The sequence below is a fragment of the Urocampus carinirostris genome, chromosome 4 (assembly GCF_059441175.1).
Source record: "Urocampus carinirostris isolate Australia breed hairy pipefish chromosome 4, RoL_Ucar_1.0, whole genome shotgun sequence".
NCBI lineage: Eukaryota > Metazoa > Chordata > Actinopteri > Syngnathiformes > Syngnathidae > Urocampus > Urocampus carinirostris.
In genome coordinates, this window is record NC_142352.1 from 31309440 (window position 1) to 31330137 (window position 20698).

General features: G+C 39.0%; 2 protein-coding genes across 3 annotated transcripts in view; one reads left to right on the forward strand and one right to left on the reverse strand.

Moving 5' to 3' along the window:
• Window positions 1-6099, reverse strand: part of glg1a (golgi glycoprotein 1a) — a 38612-nt gene extending 32513 nt beyond the window's left edge. Inside the window, exon 1 of one of the 2 annotated variants that reach the window (XM_088334155.1) lies at window positions 5719-6099. In XM_088334155.1, the coding sequence (XP_088190281.1) occupies window positions 5719-6090 (372 nt within the window). In that variant the 5' untranslated portion in view covers window positions 6091-6099. The remainder of the gene's footprint in view (window positions 1-5718) is intronic. The other variant, XM_088334156.1, reaches the window with a different exon arrangement.
• A 9468-nt stretch (window positions 6100-15567) lies between these two features.
• LOC148367303 (troponin I, fast skeletal muscle-like) lies at window positions 15568-20207 on the forward strand. Its single transcript, XM_088333235.1, has 6 exons — window positions 15568-15674; window positions 15753-15789; window positions 17116-17244; window positions 18300-18389; window positions 18502-18678; window positions 20053-20207. The coding sequence occupies exons 1-6, from the start codon at window positions 15667-15669 to the stop codon at window positions 20137-20139; spliced, it is 528 nt and encodes a 175-aa protein (XP_088189361.1). The 5' UTR covers window positions 15568-15666; the 3' UTR covers window positions 20140-20207.
• The last annotated feature ends 491 nt before the right edge of the window (window positions 20208-20698 follow it).

Here is a 20698-nt window from a genome sequence, read left to right on the forward strand (position 1 = left end):
ACAACTTTTGGAACAGCCAAGTCATACACTTAGAAAAATGTGTAAAATACTAATGTTTTGTTTTTCAGATTGTGAGCAAATTTGACAAGGTACTTGGTAAGCCTTCAAGGTATTGGCCCACTCGTTTTCCAGCAAAGATTCCCATGTTACACTAATCTTTCATGTGATTAAAAAAAAAAATCAGGCGAGAAAACAAATCTTTCCATTTCTGTGTGTTCCAACTTAGATTATTTAATGTTAGCACCTGCAGTACTTATTTTCCAGTGATATACAAAGTTTTAGAATGTTGCCATTAGAAGAGACCAAATCAGTCTAGATTCTCCAAACGGTTCAACAACAACATTCAATTTACTTTGGGTGTGTCTTTGATTGTGATTTTAGGTGAATCTTACAAGTTTGTTAAGAAGTTAAACTTATTTAGACAGCACCCTCTTGTTAGTGTTGCTGTCTATTGTCAATTTGTTAGGATTACTGTCTATAAATCCTTGAAAAAAAAAAAACGCACTGTTGACACACCTGGCCTAGGGGTTTAAAAGAAGGATTACTAGCTAATGTGTAGTGCAGCTTTCCTGCCATCATAACTAAGGCATCAAAACACCATAAATAGCAAAAAGTATGGAATCGCCAGTATTGGGCAAGCCCTCACTCAGACGTTTTATTCTGTAGAAAAAACTCTGATCACAAACATGAAACAATCGTAAAGTCATTCGAAAGTGCAACATTTTAACATTTAGACTCACTAAAAGAAATTAAGAAAAAACATAGCTATGGTCAACAGATGTTACTTTTATAGAGAAAGTGCAGGTAAATAAATATGAAATCACTCCATTCTGAGGGAAAAGAAATGGAATCAGTGCACCTAGTTAAGATTAAGTCTGCTTGTTATTCAGCAGTCAAAAAGGTGCAGTTGTCACACCTTGGAGGGCTCTGGACTACGTGAATTGGCAAGAATCATGGCTCCAACATGAGAGATGTCTCTTGAGACCGATGACAGGATCATCAAACTTCTTAGAGTAGGAAACTATATTCGTACGATTGCCAAAGATGTGGGCTGTTCACAGTCAGCTGTATCGAAGATTTGGACCGAATACAAAGAGCATGGGAAGGTTGCTAAAGTCAAGCGTTCTTGTAGGCCAAGGAAGACATGTGGGTGTCAAGACAAAAACCTGAAAGGTATATGTCTTGAAAACAGTAAATGCACAACAAGACAAATGAAAAAGAAATGGGAGGAAGCTGGAGTGGGATTTTCATATAGGAAAGCTAAAACGCTTAAACACAAAACACTGCAAAGGGTTAAGGAGAGGCAATCATGGACTGTGGATAAAGAGGACTGCCTAAAGAAAACGTCAAAATTCCCACAGTCCTTAATGGTATGGAGCTGCATGCCAGGCAAAGGCACTGGGGAGGTGGTTGTGGTCAAATCTGCAATAAATGCACAAGTATACATGGATATTTTGGAACGCTTTCTTATTCCTTCAATTGAAAAAAATGTTTGGGGATGATGAACTAATTTTCCAAGATGCCAATGCATCATGTCACAGAGTAAAAACTGTGAAAGTCTTGAAGAAAGACACATCCAGGCCATGCCATGGCCTGCAAATAGCCCAGATCCCAACGCAATTGAAAGCTTATGTTGGAAATTGAAAAAAATTGTCTACAATAAGGCTCTGACCTGCAAAGATGATCTGGCAACTGCAATCAAGGATCGTTGGCACCAGATTGATGAAAAGTACCGTTTGTCACTAATCAAGTCGATGCCTCAGAGATTGCAAGCTAACATTAAACTAAATCCAAGTGATATGTTTTGATTTTGATTTCTTTGTCTGTTTTTCATGATTCCATAATTCTTTCCCTGTGCTTGGTCTATAAAAGTAGCATTTACTGACCAAAGTTTAGTTATTTATTTATTTTAGTGTTTCTGAATGCCAAGTAGTTGCACTTTTAAAAGTGTTATAATTTTTTCATGCTTTTGATCCGAGTTTGTTCTACAGAATAAAATGCCAGAGTGAGTACTTGCCCAAGACTGATGATTCCATACTTTTTGCTAGGGGTGGTACAATCTTTGATGGATCTATAGTGACTTCTCTCCCCTTTCCAAGGTTTTGTGCACAATAGTTTCTTTCGATGAGACAAATTTCTAGAAGCTACTGTCTCTTCTGGAAGCCACAGCTGTAACAAAGCAGAAGCTATGCAATTATGTCAATAAAAGGGACGTGGGGAGGAGCAGGAGCGAACAAGGGTGTATTGGGCGTTAGCTTGGTGGTTAACAGCATGGTGCTGGCGCAACACAGATACTAACACACACTCACTAAATCAGCACACTTGTATACTTTCAGTATTGGAGTTAGAAAAAAAAGTGACAAAACATTTATAATAAGATTGTTAGGATTTGATGTACATAAATGAGGGAGCTTGTTGGGGTTGGAATGCAAATACATTTATGTTCACTCTCATAAATAATTGTTGTTGTTGTTTGTTGACAAAAGAAAAAGGATACATTCTAAAGTGTTTCAGATCATATTCAACCTAAAGCTTCAGAATTCATTGAACAACCCTTCACATTAGTCAAATTAACCCTATTTGGATACTATGTTTTACTTCACAGAGCAAAGAAATGGAATGTTGCATAAGGGCCAAGTTCTGACTTGACCCAAATTTGACTGAACGTGCATTTCACTTGCTTGAAGACAAAACTGTCAGAAAAAAATGTCCTGAGAACAAGAGATAAAAAAAAACAGTTGCAAAAGACATCAGAAAGTAAAATGTGATGATGTGTTAGGGGGATTTTTTTTTCCATTTACAACATGTACGTGGCAATAAACATTTTTCAATTATTACTAGAAAGCGAAACGGGAAATGATTTTTATTCCCGAAAACTATTGGAACCTGAAAAGTAAATCGTTTAAAACAGGGGTTCTCTCAACTGGTCTTGACTTGAGGACTCAAAATCACACCATAATGATAAACTGTGACCCACAATTAAAAAAATCAATTAGTTGCATCTTAAATGAATTCTAAAAGTTGTGTCTTCAAAAAGAAATCCATATCTCATATTTCTGATAGTCTTTTTCCTGTGGTGTGAAATGGCAGGTATCAACTCTCATTTGCACGGCTTTATCACCATCTACTGTTTAAACGGGTAATTGACCCTCACGTTTTTATAAATGTTTTCTGGGCATTATTTTGCCAAGGCAAAGGCCGGCGACCCACTGAGAACAGGTCTGCGAGCGACTTTTGGGTCCTGATCCACCAGTTGATAAACACCGATCTTAACTACATAACTTTGTGTAATTCATACATAGCTCACCTGATTTGGATACAAACAACTTCACCAAATACCCAAGCAGGATAACCAATAAGGGGCAGCACGGCGGCGCAGTGGTTAGCGGGTGTGCGGCACAGTTCTGAGGTCATGAGACCGAACCTTCCTGTGTGGAGTCTGCATGTTCTCCCTGTGCTTGCGTGGGTTTCCTCCCACATTCCAAAATCCAGGTAAATTGGCCAGTTCGAATTGTCCCTAGGTGTGAATGAGCGAGTGGGATGGATGGATGGATAACTAATAAGATAATCGAAGTAGAAACACATGATTTATAAACTATTAAATAATGAAAGATGCAATAAATAAACATCATTTTTTTCCCGTCCATCCATTATCTGCACCGCTTATCCCCGGTAGGGTCGCGGGGGTGCTGGAGCCAATCCCAGCCGTCTACGGGCAGTGGACACCCTGAACTGGTTGCCAGCCAGTTGCAGAGCACAGAGACAGACAACTCACTTGCTCATTCACATCTAGAGACAATTTGGACTGGCATGTTTTTAGAATGTAACAGTAAATAATATCCAAACCAATATATAAAAACTCAGTTTAATACAAACAATCAGAAATATAAAAAAGCAAGCCAAATTCGTCACACATGAATTGCGTTTGCCTGTGTATTTTCTGTACAGCCCTTTGAGACTTCTTGCGATTAAGGGCTATAAAAATTAACATGACTTGACTTGACTAGAATGTGGGAGGAAACCGGAGAGCTTAGAGTAAAACCCATGCAAGAATGGGGAGAACATGCAAACTCCACACAGGAAGGATTCATCTCATGACCTTAGCAATTGGAACTGTGCCGCGGACGCGCTAACTACTCGGCCCCCGTGCTGCCATATCATTTTTTTATGTTCCCAAAACAATATCAAGAGGCAAAGTCAAGATTGTCATCCCATCAATCTAAGGATTTTTAAAATGAAAATTATAAAATGAAAATATATTGAGATTTGAAATAAATTTCCAGAAGTGTTTTCAATCAGCAGAATTACCATGTCATACTTGCTGTTTCTTTGGCGATTGGCTTCTGTTTATTAAACTCAACATACAGTGGGTCTTTAAAGCCATTTGAATTTTGTAGCCGCGGTGCTGTTGCAGCAGTTTGCCAAAATCAAAAAAGTTAATTTTATTTCACATAAATGCACCATCTTAGAACGCAATATAAATTAAACACTGCCCTCTAGCGGACGGAAAGAGCATTTGGTTTGCATAATTAAAAAAAAAAATCATGACTTTTGATAGATATAACCAGAAGACTTGCTTCTTTTATCATACTCTGAAATGTTCAGCCCACCGGCCATAGGTTTGACATGAACTGTAGACCCGTGATAACATACCTGTCAAACTGTGTGTTTTGCAGTACAAAGTACGTTTATAATGCATTTTAAGACGTGTAAGACGTACAAGAAAATCTGTACGGAAAAACGCAAATTTGTCAATTATGGGTACCATCCGGTATACACCGACTATCACAAAACGGCAAATCAATCAAGTCAAACGAGTTCGAGTTGTGTAGTGAAAGGAAGTCCGTCTCTTTTTAGAGAACCGGCTTTTTCGGCTCAACTCATTAAAGAGAGCCGGCTCTCAAACGGATCACTTGCTTTGATGTATTATATTACGAATTATGATGTTGTATAAAGAAGTTAAGAAAAAAAGGAAGTATAAAAGGAGAAAATGAAAAAAAGACAGGTTTGTGGTTATCCCTTTAATCAGTATATTACCAACAATAGTACAGAAAATGAATTAATAATTTGAATAAGAAAACGTATTATTCTACTTAATTATATTTGCATGTATTTTTTTCCTTCTACAGTGAACGTCCAAGCTTCTTCATTTTTGAACTTTTTTTATATTAAACCTCATCCATGTCGAGCAACTCAGTGTCTCACAACAGAATGTTAATTAACAATATATATGATATAACTAAACATATGTACAATATAACATGTTAAACTACATTAATAAACACCTTTTTTAAAAATATGGTGTAAGATTTTTTTGTATTTTGTAAGGGAAAATACGACAGTTTGTAAGTGCATGGAGCCCTGGAGCTTGACGGGTATGTAATAGCATCGAACAAAGTCCGCGGGACACATCTATTATGGCCGACAGTCTACATACGGGTATGCGCGTGACGTCATATGAAAACTATCAATTGCCCTTAAGGAACGCGTTCCTATGTAACGCGTTACTGCCAACACTGACTGTAACCAAATACTTTCTTTCAGTAACGCACCCAAAATTGAGCATTAGACATAATACACTGAGCATACTATCAGCCCGCGAATTCCGCCTCACCTCCACGTCCAGCTGACAGCTACAGCTAGCCATGGACCGTAAGCACCGCTGCCACGACGTCAGGGCCAGCATCATTAGCACATAAAAGGTGTAGGCCAGCTTACCTCTCTGCGGTCCTGCAGACACTCCAACACGGACAGGTTGTTATCCCAAGTGTGTTTGGGGCAAAAGCGAGTAAGGTCCTCTCTACAGGCCTCCTCTTCGGACAGCTTCCAAGCGGTCGCCCTTCGAGGCGGTGAGGCCCCGGCAGCGGCGGCGACGACGGGGGCAGGTGCATACTTGGCTTGGGGCTCAGCGGCTCGGAGGACAACCGGGTTATTCAGTGACTCGGCGGGGCCGTTGGCGGCCTTCAATCCAAAGACGGTGCCGAAGCCGCAGAGACAAACCAATGACGACAGCAGTATCAACAGAGGAGAGCGACTGTACGTCGCCATCTTCACACCACCATAAAGCCAGCTCACTGGGAAGGATAACATTGCGCTACTTCCGCTCAGTTATTTCACAATAAAACCTACCGGGAGCGAGTCGTGGGAGGTGGTATTTATTCCCGTGAAATAGCTTAAATTCAATAATTGGTATGTTTTAAATTATTTATGTTCTTCTTTGGTAGGGGTCGGGAACATTTTTGACCCAAACAGCTTTGAAGGCAAAATATTTAGATTCTTATTTATTTTGAGAGCGCCAAACCTTATAATTTAAGACAAAAATCAACAAAACCGCCAAACCCACTCTTGAATAAAATTTTCGGCGAATTTTATTACAGTGTTACTCTTAATTATTTGATAAAATCTATGAAATAATAATAAGGCCAGAGCCTGTGTCCCATATCAACAAATATACCACTTAAAATTTGTTACGTTGGATCGTTTAGGCTCATTTTGCCTGCAACTTTATCGTAAGTAACTGTTTCAAAACGAGGTGCAAGCATAGTTTATAAAAATGTCCCAAAATACTGCAAAAGAGAAGGATGCGGATGTACAGACGCTGCGATCGATCTTAAGTTGAATATGTTTGTAAGTTGCTTCAGTGCTATATTTTGTATAGTTAAGGTTTATATAAGTTTGTTTAAGTCTTGTATTAGTAACTTGTATTGTTTTGTACTAAAAATAAAATAATATGCTCTATAAAGTTAAATAAAGTTAAGTTTACCTTACCTTTGGAAGAGGTCCTCCTCCGTGGTTAAATGTGGCCGAAAAAAGCGCTCCGACCATTTTCTTGACCACATCAAGCTTTCATATTTCACTTTCACATTAAAAGAAAAGGCACGCCTCTTCCTTACACTTGACACCAACCATATTGAATGGATGCACGAGATATTAAACAACAAAAACGTCAAAGTTCTTTGTGCGCTGGAGATACAGTATGGAATGTTTACACACGAACTAGGAAGAGGAAGTGGATTTCTTCTTCAGGGTGGATGCTGGGTGACCTCTCACAGCGCCACATGCCTGTAGCGACGGAAAGAAGCATTACAGTACTGTCCTGTACTCGGAAAAAGGTGCACACAATACAGAATGTAACTTACAGCAATGTCCGGATATTTTTCAACGTCCCGAAAAAATTTCGTGTGTACCGTTGTTCGTAACTCGAATGTTCATAAGTAGGGGAACATCTGTGCTATATATACCATAGGTCAGCAACCCATGGCTCCCGAGCCACATGCGGCCCTTTCATCCTTCTGTTGTGGCTCACTGTGACTTTGGAAAATAATGCATACCTGTCAACCTGTACGTTTTTGCCGTACAAAGTAATATATGCTAGCCAAATGACATGGTTGGCATCTATGAGAAGGTTATATTGTGAGAAGACCTGCTTTTTAATTCATTTTTTATGTTCTTTTTTCTTTTAGTGTTTCATTTTTCCCATTTTTTTCTGCTTTTTCATTCCTTTTCTCATTTTCCTTGCATTCCTCTGTTTTTCTAGTTTTTTACTTCTTTTTTCTTCCTTTATTACAGTTTCTTCTTTTTTCTCAGTTTTCCAAAGCTTTTTTTTCTTCTTTTTTTCCTAACATCTTTTTTTTGTTCTAATCATAGTAATTTTGTGCATAATTTTACATTACAATAATAGTTTTAGTATGTGGATAAAAGCAACAAAAACAATCTGAAGAAGTTTTACGGAGCAGAAAGCTCTTTTTAGTGAGCCGAGCTGAAAGAGACGCTTCTTGAAAAAGTGACGGAATTCCCATCATTTCAGCTTTTTCCTGTCTACCCTTTATCCCTTCTATTAGTTCAATTGTTAGTCAATTTGATTGAGAGGGACAAGAGGGGGGCAGGGGTGTGCAGTGCCTACCCAAAGATACGCTCTGCCCACCTGATTGAAAGTGGATGTAGGAAAAATAAAATTAAATAAGAAAAAAAGAAAAATGGAAAATGAAGTACAATAGATAAAAAAGCGGAAAATAAAAAAAAAGCTCAGAAAAAATGATAGTTGTGTGTCCCCCTTTTTTGATATAAACCCCCCCTGAGACTCATGTCTGGTGATGACACTGCTTGCAATGCTTGCTCCAATCAGAGAGGGTGAATGTACGCCATAAACCCCAGGTGAAAATGTTGCTTTGTATCCCGTCCAAAATGAGCTACAAAGAAAGTCCCAAGTGTCCCTGAAAGCCCGGCTGAAAACAGAACACCCATATTCAGTGATAGTGCGCCATTCGCTGGCTGAAACGAGACCCAGAGATCGCCATATTTGAACCCTAATCCATACACCACACGCTTTTCTTTGGCATGTTATAGATCTTGTTTGTACATCAGTGAACATTTGTTGTCGTAACTTAGCCCGGATCGTTTAACGACAACAAACTAGAGCTTTGATCATCTCATTGAATCACAATAATAATAAGGTAAACTTACCGGCTCACACCCACCCAACATGGCCGCCACTACATGAGTTGCCCAGATGTTGACACCTTATATGAAACTGTCTATATATTGTGGACTAAACCTAACATTTCCAGGGTAGCTTTGGCTGTGCGTAGACTACAATTTTAGTAATAGAGAGAAAATTGTCATTGTCCTCATTTTATCTTCGAGCCATATGTGGCCCACAACCCATACGTTTCCGACCCCTGTTTATTAGTAACAATGCCAATATTCACTTTGTATTCAGGGTATTGTCAGAGGAGGGCACTGCTGCAATGGTGAAGCTCATTCAAGTGCTAAAATGTAATTAGCATTCATTTATGGAGTGAACACAAATGCCGTGGAAAGAAAAAATAAACACATACAAAATGATACTGATTGTCACAGGGTGGAAGGGGTGACCGGACCAGAACAGAGGCAGGAAGGGAGAACTCAATTGCGTACGATCAAAGCTTTTATTTACCAAAATAAAAGTTGTCCAAAAAACTCCGGGACAAAACAGAACAAAAACATTCATACACTCAGAATGGTCAGCTACAGGTTTCCTCCGACTTAAACTAAACAGGACAAGGCATAACAGAACAGAAAAGATGTAATGAGCCAACACCCGCAATACCCACAGCCCAACCTTAAATAGCAGCCACGCAATTAGCTGATCTGCTTCAGCTGGTGCCCAGGGGGCGGGGCAGACCGGTCGCCACGGCGACCATGACACTGATATGTGAAAGAAAAGTGATATATTTTCGGGCGTCATTTGTAACAATTTTGTTCTTAATTTAAATACATTGTATGTCATGCATATCTGTCTACTGTTACGTTTTGCCCATATTTTATCTGTTTTTTTTAATCATTTCAAATTGTGTAAGCTGTATTAAGTTTTTTGTACGGGGGATACATTAAAAAAGGCCGATCTTATTTTGCCCACTTCGGCTCTAGTCCGGCTCGTCTCGGTCACTGGTAGTTGAAGACAATCTCATCGTAGATTGCTATTTAAGCGAAATCCTGCACTGCTATAATAAGCAACACTGAATTTACTGCAAGTGGGGAAAGAAGTAAGAAAGATGCTGAAAGAATTGTTTGTGTTGTTTATTAGCCAAATAAAACAAACTTGTTTTCACAAATTATCTTTGTTTTTATCCTTACATAGTCTGTCTTGCTGTGAGTAAACAAGTGCCGCATTGTGTTTGTAAGGTTTATAATCACTTAATGAGGGGATTTGAATCATTGAAGGGACAGTGTGTAATATTTGACCACAAGGTATTGCTGTACTGTGTAGTGTAAGAAAAACGACTGCTTAAAAGCACAAGGAAAATTACTACGCAGACTTTAAGTGACCAAAATGCCTCGTTCTTTATTATTATCTTTTCGCCTAACTTTTTGAGAATAAAAGATGATAAAAAGAAAAGAAAAAGGAAAAAAGAAAGGGAAAAAGTATAAAACAGGAAAAATGAAAAGAAAAAATGGAAAAAAAGAAAGGAGAAAGAATAAGAGAAAAACAGGGTAAAAGGAGTCAAACGGAAAACCGTAGAAGTCAAGTAAAGTCACATTTATTTGTATGGCCCTTAATCATAAAATATCTCAAAGGACTACACAGGTTACAATTCCACCATCCCCTGATCTTAAACCAACATGCGGAAAAGAAAAAGGTTCCCATGTCTGCCAACTGGTTGATGCAGAAGGAAGAAAGAACAAAATCGAAAATGAAAGAGAAGAGTAAAAGGAAGATGACAAACTGAAAAAAGTAAGAAAAAAAAATCAAAGAAAAAAAACAAAAAATTAAGACAAAAGAGAAAAAAACAAGAAACAAGTAGGGGGAAAAGAATAAAAGAAAGCTCAGGGAAAAAAAAGTCAGAAAAATAAAAAGTTAAAAGGATGAACACAGAAGAAAAAAAATACTAAAAAAGCCAAAAAAGAGAGAAAAGAAGAAGAAAACATTTTCTTTTTATTTTTGAGGGGTACACTAAGCAACAAAATGGCTGACAAATTTGTCAGCTTCCTGTAGGTTATCCCCATCTTATTTTAAATAAATACAAATTTCTCCACGTACGAATATTCAAATGAACCACATTTGTATGACATTTTGCCTGTGATTCAAATCAATATTGTTTTCCTTTGAATACGGTATTTATTTTATTCCCACTTGAAGGCGCTCAAAAATAGTGTCCCTTTAATACGAACAGCATTTGGCTATGGTTGACAGGTATGAGATGTGTACAGTGTCCCTAAGAGGCCAAATTGTGCAAAAGCCTGAAGTTGTTCACTAACTCAGTTGTAATGTCCTGTCCTCACTTATCTTTTCACATGTGGTTTTGGCGACATCAGTGGACATTTTATAACTGCAGGTCATTGTTTGATTAGAAGCGGCTTGTATTTTTCCCCTCATGGTTCTCTCAATATTGTGTCGCGGGCCGGATTAAATCTGTTGGTTGCATAGTATTGTGAACCCTGTTCAAGTTTATGTTATTCATTTCAAACTTCCTTTTTCTGCATAGTTTGAGAAATCCCAATGTTTTTGCCAGTTTTGTGCAAAAAGATTAGTTTGGATCAAAGCTCAGTTTACACCCAAATGGACTGTTTTTGTTTTTGTGTGAACAAAATTTAGCACCAGGGTAGCATGGAGCATTGGAGCAGCTGATTGGGAACAAGTGAACACACTAAATCCTCCTAAATTTAGAGCTGACAGCAGCTGGGTGAATTTTTTGGGGCTCTTCATTAGCCATACTAATCTGCCCCCCCGTCTCGGCGTCTGTTCAGAGATGTCTCATGCAGCTGAGATCCTTTGCTAACTGTATATATTCTCATTTCAGGCCCTGCAAACACCATATACAGTAAACACTGTCCTGGATCCTTTAAATGTAAAGGTGAATGTTCGACAGTCAAGATGGCCCGACCACTTTTTCAAGCGTTTGGAGATCACATCAAATCAGATAGGAACAAACAATGGTGCTAATTAAGTTGACCTGGATTTGAACCAAGAGCTTTTGAGCATAAATATCCACCGAACAGATGAGACACTTATGGTAATCTTTTAGCACAGCCAACTACAATAATAGTAATTTTCCACATTGGCATCACGTTAAGCACGTTAATCACGTATCTTCAGCCATTACATTATTAGAGTTACACCACAAACTGTACCGAGTCATAACATTGACGAGGTTATGACTGTAAGGACCAATGTGAATTTCCCTGCGGGGATGAATAAAGTATCTATCTATCTATCTATCTATCTATCTATCTATCTATCTATCTATCTATCTATCTATCTATCTATCTATCTATCTATCTATCTATCTATCTATCTATCTATCTATCTATCTATCTATCTATCTATCTATCTATCTATCTATCTATCTATCTATCTATCTATCTATCTACAGTGCATCTGGAAAGTATTCACAGCGCTTCACTATTTCCACATTTTGCTATGTTACAACCTCATTCCAAATTGTATTAATTTAATCTCTTATCTCAAAATTCTACACAAAATACTCCATTATGACAATGTGAAAACGTTTTTTTTTTTTTTACTTTTTTTGAATTTATTAAAATAGAAAACTAAGAAATCACATTTACATAAGTATTCACAGCCTTTCCCATGAAGCTCAAAATTGAGCTCAGGTGCATCTTTTTTCCACTGATCATCCTTGAGATCTTTCTACAGCTTAAATGGAGTCCACCTGCAGTAAATTCAGTTGATTGGACATGATTTGGAAAGGAACACACGTGTCTATATAAGGTCCCACAGTTGAGTGTGCATGTCAGAGCACAAACACCAAGCATGAAGTCAAAAGAACTGTCTGTAGACCTGCGAGACAGGATTGTCTTGAGGCACAAATCTTGGGAAGGATACAGAAAAAATTCTGCTGCTTTGAAGGTCCCAATGAGCACAGTGGCCTCCATTATTCGTAAATGGAAGACATTTGGAACCACCAGGACTCTTCCTAGAGCTGGCCGGCCTTCTAAACTGAGCGATCGGGGAAGAAGGGCCTTAGTCAGGGAGGTGACCAAGAACTCAATGGTCACTCTGTCAGAGCTCCAGCGTTCTTCTGTGGAGAGAGGAGAGCCTTACCGAAGGACAACCATCTCTGCAGCAATCCACCAATCAGGCCTGTATGGTAGAGTGGCCAGACGAAAGCCACTCCTTAGTAAAAGGAACATGGAAGCCCGTCTGGAATTTGCCAAAAAGCACCTGAATGACTCTCAGACCATGAGTAACAAAATATTCTGGTCTGGTGAGACAAAGATTGAACTCTTTGGTGTGAATGCCAGGCGCCATGTTTGGAGGAAACCAGCCACCGCTCATCACCAGGCCAATACCATCCCTACAGTGAAGCATGGTGGCGGCAGCATCATGCTGTGGGGATGTTTTTCAGCAGCAGGAACTGGCAGACTAGTCAGGATAGAAGGAAAAATGAATGCAGCAATATATAGAGATATCGTGGATAAAAAAACCTGCTCCAGAGCGCTCTTGACCTCAGGCTGGGGCAAAGGTTCATTTTTCAGCAGGACAACGACCCAAAGCACACAACCAAGATCTCAAAAGATTGGCTTCAGAACCACTCCGTGAATGTCCTGGAGTGGCCCAGCCAGAGTCCAGACTTGAATCCGATCGAACATCTCTGGAGTGATCTGAAAATGGCTGTGCACAAACGTCTCCCATTCAACCTGATTGAGCTTGAGACTTATTGCAAAGAAGAATGGGCAAAACTGCCTAAAGATAGGTGTGCTAAACTTGTGGGATCATATTCAAAAAGACTTGAGGCTGTATTTGCTGCCAAAGGTGGATCAACAAAGTATTAAGCAAAGGCTGTGAATACTTATGTAAATATGATTTCTTAGTTTTTTATTTTTAATAAATTGATAAAAAGTAAAAAAAATTTTTTACACATTGTCATAACAGAGTTTTTTTTGTAGAATTTTGAGATAAGAGATTAAATTAATACAATTTGGAATGAGGCGGTAACATAACAAAATGTGGAAAAAGTGAAGCGCTGTGAATACTTTCCGGATGCACTGTATCTATCTATCTATCTATCTATCTATCTATCTATCTATCTATCTATCTATCTATCTATCTATCTATCTATCTATCTATCTATCTATCTATCTAGCTAGCTATGATTAGTTTATGCTACCTTGATTTTATTCCGTGTTGTGACAATCCTCCTTGACAACAGATGTAGGTACATATTGAGGTATCTGTATTCTGTTCTCAATCTTCCCTGAGTTTGCAGGTTCTTCCCGTCCTACGTATTTGAGCTTCTCATATTTCAGAACATGAATATGGACTTAAAATATTTATCAGAATTCAAAGGTGCTCATTTATCTTTAAAAATTAAGCAATTGCTTTTCTCAATGTTCCCTGTTATTAAATGGGGACAAATCTTGCACTTTTGACAGATACCCACATGGATGGATAAGTGGATGGATGAATCTATCCAAGGAAGGAAGGAATAATTGAAGGACATCCGTCCATCGATCCATCGATCCTTTCGATCCATCGATCCATCGATCCATCGATCCATCGATCCATCGATCCATCGATCCATCGATCCATCGATCCATCGATCCATCGATCCATTCATTACCTTCCCCATATCCGGGGTCAGGCCGCGGGGGCAGTAGCTTCAGCAGGGAAGTCTGGACCTCCCTATCCCCAGTTACTTCTTCCAGCTCATCCGGCGGGATCCTGAGGCATTCCCAGGCCAGCCTAGAGACATAGTCTCTCCATTGTGTCTTGGGCTTTCCCAAAGGCCTCCTGTCGGTGGAACATGCCCGGAACACCTCCAAAGGGAGGCATCCAGGGGGCATCCTTATGAGATGCCCGAGCCACCTTAACTGACTCCTCTCAATGCGAAGGAGAAGTGACTCTGCACAGATTCCCCCTGGATGACCGAGCTTCTCACTAAGGGAGAGCCCTTCCACCCTGCAGAGGAACCTCATTCGAGTCACTTGTATCCAGGATCATGTTGGTTTCATGACCATAAGTGAGGGTCATCTCCCTCTACACGAACCCCGGATCCAAAATCTACAGGAGGGCAAAAACATGAGGTCATCTTCCTTCCAGGACAGCCAGGTTACAATGAATGTTGCAAGGGCACACAGACCATACACAGAACATCACCAACATACAATATAGGCGATAACAGAATGTCCAAATGACAGATACTTGTCCCAAAATATTGACAGATGCAGCAGGTTCTAGAAGATAGCGTACATAGAGTCCAAGTGCCGATTTGACGGCTCGAAATGCATGCACCGTTATGCTTGTCCCTCAAGGACAAGAAGACAAGAGTATAAGGTCAACATCACTCATAAGCTATAAAATGTCTTAAGACGACCTTTTAACACATCCACTGAGGTTGCATATCAAATCTCAGAGGACACCGGGGTCCGAAATGGAGAACGCTCTTGAACCTACTTATTTCTTCTTGGCTCTTGGAACCACTAGGAAACCACCATTATCCAAGCAAAGTTTTCGAGTAGGAACATAACAACAGAAAGATATGACAGTGGGCAGCACAGTGAAACAGTGGTTAGCGCATGTGCGGCACAGTTCTGAGTTCATGTGATCGAACCTTCCAGTTTGGAGTTTGCATGTTCTCCCGTTGCTTGTGTGGGTTTCCTCCGGGTACCCTGGCTTCCTCCCACATTCCAAAAACATGCAGTTCAGGTTAATTGGCCGGTTCAAATTGTCCTTGGGTGTGAATGAGCGAGGCAATTGTCTGTCTCTGTGAGTCCTGCGACTGGCTGGCAAGCAGTTCAGGGTGTCTCCTTCCCACTGCCCGAAGATAGTTAAGATGGGCTTAAGCACCCCCGTGACCCTACTGAGGATAAGCGGTGCAGATAATGAAAGGATGGGTGGATATGACAGTCTATTATTTCCTGATGAGAAATATTAATATTTCATTTAGTTGTTGAAATGACAAAAACATTCTCACCGTGATGCACTTTTACCTCTCACTGTACAGTTATGCTTCCAGAAGAGAATTCCTTGAACATTTGTTGCTCAGCTGCCACCATCAACTCCTACATCCTACATTCTACCCACCGCTTCTGAAGACAACTGTTCAATCGCGCTTTGCACACACACACGTGCACACCCGTGTGCAAACACTATAAAGAGAGGAACTGTGAAATGTATCCCACATTTTCCCTGGAGGCCATAGAAGAATCAGTTGCAGTGTAAAGATGGCAGAGTAAGTCCCCATTTCAACTGACTCTTCAAAATTGAATTCCTTCAAAGTCACAGTTATCTTCTGCTCTCCTCTTTATAGGAAAAAGATGACACTAGGCCGCAGGAATTATCTCAAGGTAAATAAATTGGATGGTGGTCATGAAGAAGTATGATTGTCTTAAGCTATGGGATTCATTCATCAATGCAGTCCATTTGAGTATGTGAAGTGAATACAAAATTTAACATTGAAGTTGTGGTGAAAATTTGCTCCGAAACTATAGTTTTCTGTACTCTGCATGTTGAAAATATTCAGAAGATTTACTGGTATGTACTTTACAAAATTTAACTTGATTCATGAACCTTTCACCATCAGAAATTTGTTATCTTCAAAACATGATATATTCATTCAAACATGGAATAATCATGTTTTGCGGGGAAAAAAAGAAAATATACATTAACAATATTATACGTTTTCACAAAGGTCACAGATGTAAAAAAAAAAAAAAAAGCATTTTAGTTCCTGTCAAGTGAATGTTTTTACCATATTACACTCCAATACTTTATTGAACTTTGTAAGTGGTGCCTGGTTGGCCCCCAAAGAACATGAGGGTAGCCCACAGAATGGTTCCGATACTACCTCGCAAGTGATACATCACTGATTTTTCTATGAAATGTCAACATGTAATTAATGGAAAGGATTTACAGAAAGTGTCATATTTATAACTGGCATAAAAAGGCTTTACTTGATCACATACACAGTCAATTCTCAATAACTCTGAATACATCTAAGAATTGGTCTATTGATTACAGATATAATCACCTAGTTACTTTTTTTCAGGAAGATGTTTTTGTGGTTGGCTCAACCTTTTTAAACCTCATTTCTAATAGCAACTATTAATAAAACAATAACAACATAGTAGTGTCATATCAATAACATGATCTAAGTTTTTATTTAAAGAAATGCATATCAGACTGGAAAACCTTTCCACTAATCACTGATACACAAAGTAGAGTTAGAAAAAATAATGTATTGGCATTTTTTTCCTCTGGTCATCATATGCAAGGTTACAGAAGTTGAAAATGAATCGCTTTGACTAACAACTAACCCAACAGAAGGGAAAAAAGGGTAGACAGAAAAAAGCTGGAACTTATCCTGGTCCTGTTCCCTTGACAACCAGAACACTTTTACATTATTCATGCCATGTAATCAGATTTTACAACAAGACATTTTTTGTATCATAAATCACATTTCATCATCACACAAGATAAATAATCATACAGGTAAAATTTTGATCAGCATCATCATGTATAATATAATGTGCCAATTTCATGTTTGCCTTTGCTATTAAAGTAACTCTCAACTTAAAAAAAATGGTGACCCTTGATTTAAAGTAATTCCATTTGATTTTTTGAACAAATAACACAACCAAATATTTGTAATGAACTGTTCTCCTTTCCCGCAGAGCTTACTTTTACAAATTGGTCAGACGATGCTGGATGAGGCTACTGACCAGGCCATCCAGGAGAAAACCAGATACATGGAGGAGAATTGCCCTATGCTCTCTCTTCCTGGCTGCATCCAGGAATTGCAGGTTGAAACCAGCACAACAGGCCATCAGTAATTAATTTCACAAAAGAATAGAATAACCTTTGTGCTATCTATAATGAACCCAAGCACTTACAAAGGTAAACCTAACCTGCGCCATCAAAACAGGGTCTTTGAAATCTTTATTGCTATATTCTTGTTTTTGTTGGTTAGTCTAAACTCCCCATCTAAATTTGAAAATATGTATATATAATAATAAGTTAATACATCTAAATCAGTGGTTCTTAACCTGGGTTCAATCGAACCCTCAGGATCCGATGAGACATTCCAAGGGGTTCTGTGGAGCCTCTGCCGTGGGGATCAAGGCACACCAAATCACCATGTCTATATGCAATGAGATACTCCGCTTTTGACAGACACCTCCCAGCATGAAACTAATATCCAGTCTGGGTTAGACAGCCGTTCATGTTTGATTTTGGGGCAGCAGAATTCAATCATATTTTGACAAAATCATTGAAACTCAGTAGAACCAGGTTCAACAGCGGCTCTTCAGAATAACAACGCGTATATTTAATTGTTTTGGTGTCAAAAAATAAAAAAATATCCAGTTACTTTAAAGAGTTCTTTTTAATACAAAGATGCTCGGACATAAAACATAGGGAAGACTTTGATGTGAAAATAAATGAGAGTAGCCCTTGTCAAGGTTAAGGCAACAAATTTGAACTGGTGTATAAAAGGCAACAGTAGAGGTGACACTAAATTCCAGTTCTGTAATTTGTGAACTCCTGCACTAGGTTGGTATTGTTCTACTCAAGTCATTTTGACCATGGATAAAAAAAGTATGGCTTGAATCTAAAAAAATAAATAAATAATATAAGAAAAAAGACTATTTTAGGGTTGGGTGAATGCACATATGTAACTCGTGGGGTTCAGTAGCTTCAACAGGGTTAAGATCCCCTGATTTAAACACTTTGTTTCACATTGAAAAGATTAAGACCCATTGGTGTCAATGGTCATAAGGTGTAGGACAATTTAACTGGAACCAAAGCAAATCCATGCGACCCAGCATTTAAAATTAATCATTGTATTTCACACTACCAGGAGCTCTGCCGGAAACTTCACAAGCAGATTGATCTGGTAGATGATGAACGGTACGATATGGATATAAAAGTGAAGAAGTCTGAAAAGGAGGTACAAACACATCATTTAGTTTAACATCAATAACTACAACTAAACATTGTAGATCATAAGCTAAATGAAATTAAAGAAAAATGGTTTGATAGCATTAACCCTTCCCTTTCAGATCAATGACCTCAAATCAATGGTTCAGGATCTCAATGGAAAGTTTAAAAAGCCAGCCCTAAAGAAGGTACGGATGTCAGCTGATGCCATGTTAGCTGCCTTGCTGGGCTCCAAACACAAAGTGTCCATGGACCTAAGGGGAAACCTGAAACAGGTCAAAAAGGAAGTGAAAGATGAGGTGGGTTATTACACACAACAGATACCCAACAGTTGGCAAACTAACAATGCTATTTCAGAATACAGTAATCCCTTGCTATATCGCGGTTACTTATTGCGGTTTTGCGAGTTCACGATTTTTTATTGTGCGTTGTGTTTTGCATTCTAAGTGGCTATACAATCGCCCCACCCATTCTCTGCCTGTATGTCAATGATGTTGTCGTCTAAGTTGTACAGCGTAACGAACCTACATAATGGATGCGCGAATCTATATAGATAGATAGATAGATCATTTTTAATTTTTATTTATTATTCAGCCAGTATCAACCATCAACATGATATCTACCGGAAATCATTTTGTCACGTGAAGCTATCGACGTGACTCGTCGCCTTCGATCGGCGCCGGGTTTTTAGACCCAACTGCTGTGTTGGGAGTCACTAGGTGACCAAACCCCCCAATTCCAACCCTTAATGCCGAGCGCCAAGCAGGAATGTTGTAAGTCTCCATTATAGCTGTTTCAACATTGTGGGTTGCTGACCCTTGCCTAAAGGAAGGTAAAAACAGTTACCTGTCACGACCCAGAATGGAATCTCGGACTCTATTGCGTTCGTTTTAAAGGAATCTTTATTGGATTGAGCTGACAGAGCTGGCTTTGGAAGCCGATGGTTGTCGGTCGCCAGCAGCGTTGGACGGAACGGCAGTTCCGTGACAGGTAGGCAGAATCAATACGTCTTAGCGGGCAGGTCGATGGCCAGGGCAGGAGAGTAGATCGTAAACGCGGGGCAGAAACAGGTCGAAACCGAAGGCAGGAATCAAAACAGGAGAGTAGTCTTTGGTACTTGGTAATTTGGTGAAACACACAGGAACACAGAAGTACGGTCGGACATCCTTCTCTGGACGGTGACCGCTTAAGAAGAGAACGTCAGCCAATCAGAGAGCGCGCTCAAGCGCGCCAAATGATTGCCACAGGTGTCTTCACTTAGGCAATCATGACATTACCATAACATAATGGCGACAAAATATCATCTGAAGTAAAATTGTACTGGCTTGAAATAACTTCTGTCCCTCAGGGCAAGACATACAATACAGCAATATCAGTTTTAAAAATATAATTTGACAAAACAGAAGTTATTTTTAAAAAAGGAAAAGAAAAAACAAAAAAAACCGTTTATTAAGTAAGGTTCTTTTATTTGTTAAAATTTGCTTGAGCCTGTAAATAGGGTTATTATTTCGTTTTCTAGTGTATAACGGAGTGTTTAATAAATAAATAAATATTTCTATTTCCCGGAGTTTGACAATGATGTGACCTTTTTGGAACGCACCCCCCACGAAAAAAACAAGGGATTACTATACATAAAACACAAGCACAACTGATTGATTGCATGTCTCACGCAGGAAAAACAGACAAGTGACTGGAGAAAGAAAATTGAGGACAAAAGCGGGATGGACGGCAGGAAGAAAATGTTTGAAACTGAGGCCTGAATGATCTTCAGCTTATTTTTACAGATTCATGAAACAAAATACTGTATTAAATGTATTTCCCTGTACAACCTCATGAGCAGATAATTAATACATAAAAAGAAAATGAAAGGAATCTGCTGCCATCTACTGATACAGATGAATGTAACAATTGCTCATCACAAGAAAGCAAAAATACTGAACAATGGCATGCATTTTCGATTAAAGATTAAATTGACCAACTTCCTGCGGCACACTATGCACAACTGGCCCAAGTCATAAGCGAGCGAAGCGGCTGCTTAGGGCACCGCAACTACTAGGGGACCCCCAAGAGTGGTTGACTTTTTTAGGGCCAACATTGTCCCCATTGTCAATTTGTGTGTCCACTCAAAAATACTTCTACAGAAAAACAACAAAAACACTACACAACAACTACAAAACTAAATATTAAATATAGTGCTTAAAAACAGGGATCTCATATATTATTTTGCTTTTATTCTGAAATTAAAAAAATAGTATAGAACAGAATACAGATACCTCAATACTACTAAAATAATACTATATAACAAAATACTACTATAGA

Coding starts and splice junctions, on each gene's coding strand:
- LOC148367303 (XM_088333235.1), top strand. Junction 18,390..18,501: donor TGAAGAAGTCTGAAAAGGAG/GTACAAACACAT, acceptor CTTCCCTTTCAG/ATCAATGACCTCAAATCAAT. Junction 18,679..20,052: donor AAAAGGAAGTGAAAGATGAG/GTGGGTTATTAC, acceptor TGTCTCACGCAG/GAAAAACAGACAAGTGACTG.